At 31.9% G+C, this 6000-nt stretch overlaps 1 protein-coding gene across 11 annotated transcripts in view; it reads left to right on the top strand.

The window, feature by feature from the left end:
* Window positions 1-6000, top strand: part of LOC145279904 (putative E3 ubiquitin-protein ligase RNF144A-A) — a 136537-nt gene that overhangs the window by 107978 nt on the left and 22559 nt on the right. For all 11 annotated transcript variants that reach the window (XR_013868480.1, XR_013868481.1, XM_080131451.1 and 8 more), the window contains 2 exons: window positions 2232-2350; window positions 2475-2569. Coding sequence is in view for 9 of the 11 variants with exons in the window: in XM_080131451.1 (XP_079987577.1) it covers window positions 2232-2350; window positions 2475-2569 (214 nt within the window). In the remaining 2 variants the exon portion in view is untranslated. The remainder of the gene's footprint in view (window positions 1-2231; window positions 2351-2474; window positions 2570-6000) is intronic.

Here is a 6000-nt window from a genome sequence, read left to right as displayed (position 1 = left end):
AATTCCAACTTTACTCCTTTCAAAATGGATTCCAAAATCAAATTATGTCATCCTGTTACTTTTAAATAAATACATTTAGAAAAGTAACATTTGTTTTAATTTCAATAATTAACTAATGATTATTTTTATAGTAGGACTTTGTTTTGAAAAGGATTGAATTGCTACACTTTTAAATAAGAATATTCATTTTATTTAAAGAATATTTAAGCTGACAATGACAATTATTTTTATAGAAGAAAAAGTAAATTGTATTGTTTTTTAGTAGTTTGATTTTGAAATCAATTCATTTTAAAATGGGTTAAGTTGAAATTTTTCTTCACTGTAGTGATATCAGATTAATCACAATTAACCATATTTGCTCATCAGACCATTATTTTTTATGTGTGTAACTGTTATGGGGTTAAATGGTATTAAACGAAAGGAAAACAGGATTTTAGGAAACAAACATGTATTCACAAATATTACAGACAAAGTGAATTGAGTAATACCATTCATCAACGGTAGGGCGTTTGCACACGACCTGCTTGGTCGCGTGCCAATCTCAGACTACTGGGCACTGGTACTTGATACTGGAAGTAACATTACCAAATGAAGTGACATCATGAGATAGTCCATTAATCCCATGAAATGGCGTCTCCAACAGTAGCATTATTAATCTTTCAAGTTAGATTTAAGTTTTAATTTATCTTTTCTAAAAAGTAGCAAATTTTGACTTATAATTTTTTTTTTTTTTTTTTTTTTTTTTTTTTTTGCAATAATCATTTTTTCCTCTCATTTACAATTTTCTTTGGCTTTTCTACAAAGCCATTTTTTAATGTTGACAATTTTGAACAATTCTGGCAATTTTATTGCTGATGTGCCTTATTCCCCTTCTCCACTAACAATTCTTATAAATGGTCTTCCATGCATTTTGATTGTGGAAAAGTTCATTTAGTTCAAATAAAAAGTGCAACATCTTTTAAACTCTCTCTAAACTGGTTCAATATGAAAGAAAGAAAACTGATTGACTGCTTAACATAGTTTCAGTGTTTTGAAGTTACTATCAACACCATACATTAGACTAATTTGATTCCTGGTAACTTCAAGTAAATGAATATTAGTTTTCTTTTTACCTTCTCTGGATTGATATCAAATCCAATTCTGTAAGAATTGTATAGTTCCTGACTTTGAAGGACATGCACAATTATGTCTTTCCTAAAATGTTTCTAAAAAATAAGATTATGAAAGTGATATTTTGTTTCATCATATATAAGTAGAAACTTTGCCTAATCTTGTGCACATTCTGTCACAATTTGAAAATAAATATTTTTATTAAAACCAGAAAAGTTTTTCTGTTAACACAATGTTATGTTTCTATAGGTTTTACTATTTTCTATGAAAGTTGATCACTAACCCAGCAATGACAAATTAACTCGCATATACCCAATTTGTCCATTTTAGAGGTTGACAAGTAAACTTGTCCAAAACTTAAACAGACAAGCTTGTGTTAACGCACAAGCATTCACACCTCATCTTAAAAATTCAGAATTTCATTAAACAGACAAGTTTATACATAGATTTTCTGCATTTTTAGGTCCTTCTTGGTTGAAAAAGTGACTAGTAGGTCTGGTATCTTTTAAAATATAATTTCAAGTTAACATAGTGGAAATAAATAAAAATAAGTTATTTCTAGTATCAGTATGAAAAATATGAAAATGTAGTTTTCTTGATTTAAGAAGAAAAAAAAGCTTTCAGATGGGGTTTAAGGGGTTAAGTTTTTAGAATATTGTCAATGCTGGATAGCAAGCAGTCTGTATTAAAAGTAAATCATAAATTGACAAATAGATTTTTTTTTTTTTTTTTTTTTTTTTTTTAAGAAAATAAAAATTTACGATTTTTTAGCAATTAAAGTTTTAATTATTTTGAATACAAACAAAACTCTAGTTAAATTGAATTGTTGCCCTTGAATTTTAAAACAAAATTATGGCTCTGACCCCATTTTGTGTAGTCATAAAATTTTATTTTCTTAATTAAAAAACTACTTGATCAATTTACATGATTTTTTTGGAATATGACATCTTTGTTTTGTGACAATTACGTACATCACAAAAATTTGTGTATATTTTTTTTTTTTTTTTCATGAGTGTAATTCTAAAAAAAGCAGCATTTTTTTTTCTTAATTGATGTACTCTACAATCTGATCAAGTTTGCATTAAGGTGAAAAAAGATGAAAATCTGTTTTCTAAATTCAGAAGTGGATGTTGACCCAAACCGGACCTTCTGCCCAAAAGCTGGCTGTGAAACTGTGTGCGATGTATGTAGCCCTTCGACAGCAGAGAATACAAAACCAATCCTTATTGAATGTCCCGAAGTAAGTTGAAAAAGATTCTCTAATTTTAAATAGGAATGTACCTTTGAGTTTTTAAACCTACATTCTTACATTGTCAGATAAAGATCTAATTAAAAAAAATTTATTTTTAATCTTTTGTCATTAGTGTGGCCTGGAATTTTGTTCCGTTTGCAAAACAAAGTGGCATTCAAGCCAAAGTTGTGATGAAGTCATGAACAGTGGCAAAACGGAAGACATGGGGCAAGTATTAGTTTGATTTAAAATAATTATTGGAATCATTCAACTTGGTATTATTTCTTTTTTGTTAAAAAAAAACAAAAAAAAAACAATGAAATTATTCAAAGCTTTCACTGTTTTTCACAGTAAATATTTTATCTTTTCTCAATTGTTTGCATTTTCTTAGGTAGAAAATATCTTTTCTTTTAAAATTAGTTTTATCAAAAAATGAGAAAAATATTTACACTGCGACTTTTTATTTTAAGTTGAAAACTGAATTGCAAGAATGAACAGATTGAAAAATCTTCGCAGTTATATATATATATATATATATATATATATATATATGTGCGTGTGTATATATACTAGCAGGTAGATCTGACATTGCCTGGGATTGAATGATGATCAACGAATATTTCACACTCCTATATTTTTATTGTCATCGAAATCTGAAATCGCCCAGGAGGAAGCTTCACATGCCTCCATGAAATAACTTAGTCCAAAATATGTTATTTCACATTGTGCTCTAGAGAACCTACTGTTTCTTTTATAAAATTATTTTATATAAACTTCTTTCCAGTTAACAGAAAAAAAAAACATTAAGAAATTTATGTGCTGGGTTTGAACCTACAGACCACGTCATGCAAAAAAAAACATAAATTTTCAAGTCTTATAAAATTCTTTTACAGTTAGTGAAAAAGAAATTTAACAATTTATCATGCCAAAAAAAAAAAAAAAACATGCTATCAACTTGTCCACAGTAGAATTTTCACAGCCCGTTGTTCTATCATTGTTGCTAAGCAATGACATGGAAAAAATGGCTTTACTGATGATAAATAAATTAAAATAAGTTTATTATTGCCAATTATTGGGGGTATTCTGAGACAAAACTTAACTAAAATCACTTCCAGACTTATACACTAAAGTTCTGTAAATTTTAAAGAAAGTCAGTTCAGCTGTGTAAGGAACGAACACACACACACACACACAAAGTTGCATTTATATAATTGTACTGTCTATTGGCTTCCTGAGACGAAATGCACCTACATCGATTTTCTGTTTTTGTTTTCTATTCTCTTTTGTAAAACTTAATTAGGTTCTGCAAAAATAAAACCAGCCCCCCTCCCTTTCCCCTCTACTTTTTCCTTCCCTACTTCCCAACCCTGTCAGTGGGGCATTAGAATACACTGACTGCCCCCCCCCCCCCCCTGCAGAGAGTAAAAGTCCCTCAATGGAACCACCTGTTGTTGGATATAGGTGGCATCCCGTAATGTCTATGAAAAAGATCGTGGTGGCTGAGCAACTGATACCTAGGGAAATAAAGGTATCAGTTGCAACACTCCACTTTGGCCTCGTACTGAGCTAGACGAGCGGTCGGAGAGGCCCGATCCGATCAATCGGCTGGTCACGTCTATCTCACTACTTATACACATATAATCTGCACCAAATCTAAATACTACACAACACTCCCCCATCAATACTGATCCCCAAATGAGTGGTGAAAGCGGTGGCTGAGGGTCAATTATATATAGTGAACAAGGACTAGACATGGATGTTTTTCTCTAATCTTTCCCATATTTTACTTGGATGGGAGAAATTAAGATACGCAAGTGCTTGAAGCCTACATTATGTACAAGTATATCATACCTGTAATCTTGTTGTAGCTGGTCCTGGATATGACCTTAAACTATATCCGATGGTGAAGCCCCACCTTGCGGGCCTTGGAGTGTGGAGCCACCCTTTAATTGCCATTGCTCCCAGGTCCACTCTGACCTGGAGTGGTAGTACCTGTTAGGGTCCTAACTATGGGTTAAATAGAATCTGACTTAAAAAAAAAAAATATACTCCATTAAAAATTGTTCCTCAAAATAACTAGATTCGGCATTAAATAACCTGAAAAAGGTTGATATGCCGTAAAACAACCAACCAACCTGTTGTAGCCATGACGAATGGACCCCCCCCCCTGTGCACATCCCAAGTAGGGCTCCAAGGTGGGTAGGGAGCAGGGATGATGAATTACAAAAAATGAACCCAATATGAGTTTTAAAAAAAAAAAATCGAAGTAAAAAAAGATTTTTAGACAGTTCAGTGACATGAACGAGTAACCTGCTAACTATCCAAACTTTATAGTAATGGAGTCAACTGGAGAAGTGCCTTTTAACAAAACTCCCCCTCTTCAAGATAGAAAAAATCTATCAGAAAGGATCAAACCTAAACTCGTCAAAAAATTAAGAAATGGTACTCTGATAGAAATTTTTACTAAAACACAGGCAGATGAACTTTTAAAATGAAAACTTTTTGACAATATAAAAATAAAAACATACCCCCACAAAACACTAAACATATGCAAAGGAGTGGTGAAAAGCCTTGAATTTTCACTTTGCTTCATCGACGAAATCTGTTCAAATCTAAAGAATAAAATGTAACGGATGTCAGAAGAATTCAAATAAAAAAAAAAAAAAAAAAAAAAATGGAGAAATGATAAACACACACACGTATGTACTAACCTTTAACCAACAAAAAATTCCACAAGAAATAAAAATAGCCTACGAGAAACTAAGAGTTGAAACATACATCCTCAACCTACTGCGTTGCTTTAACTGTCAAAAATTTGGTCACCATCAGGACCGATGTACACGCGTGTGGAAGGTGTGGAGAAAATGACAATCATATCAACTGTCAAAAAACTTATAAATGTGCCACTGTAAAGAAAATCACAGTACCTACTCCAAAGACTGTGAAATTTGGAAAAAAAAGGAAATTGTTAAAATTAAACACTCATTAAACATCACCTACCCAGAAGCAAGGAAAAGGGCAATAACAGCTAAATATTCAGAAATAACAAAAAAGAATACTCCCAACACCAATAAACACAGCAACAATTATTGCACAACAGACTTTGATATTAAAATCCAATAGCTTTAAGACATTGGAGATTGAGAAATCTGAGGAGCAGAATACCAACAATAAGGAGAGTCCTTCAATCCCCCACAAGAGTTCTAATATAAAAACAGATAACAACAAGCAAAAAACAAAGATTCTTCAAAAACATCCGAACAGACAACAATAAATGGGAAAAATTCCTTGAAGAAAACCAGCCCCACAAAAACCAAACCACGATCTCGCTCAACATCTAAAACCAGAGATAAATCAAGCATAAAAGCTAACAAACCAATTGAACACAAAGAATCAGAAGCCATGGAAACAGAAACCGAATCCACCAATGATAAAAAGCTCACAAATATAAACGCACATGAAACAGTCCAATGATTCAAATACAAGAACTACAGACCAAAATAAATTTAAAACCTCCTTGGAAACAATAGAAATAGAAGACAAAACTAACCCCCCCCCTAAAAAAACACCCCTATTCTCAAGACAAAAGGAAATCAAATACATAAAATTTGAATTATGGCCAACAAATGGAATTGCAGAGGTATAAAAGCCAACCGGAA

The sequence above is a fragment of the Euprymna scolopes genome, chromosome 7 (assembly GCF_053919585.1).
Source record: "Euprymna scolopes isolate OS-2025 chromosome 7, ASM5391958v1, whole genome shotgun sequence".
Lineage (NCBI taxonomy): Eukaryota > Metazoa > Mollusca > Cephalopoda > Sepiida > Sepiolidae > Euprymna > Euprymna scolopes.
The sequence above is the reverse complement of the archived record's forward strand: the minus strand, read 5'-3'. Positions and strand labels throughout refer to the sequence as shown.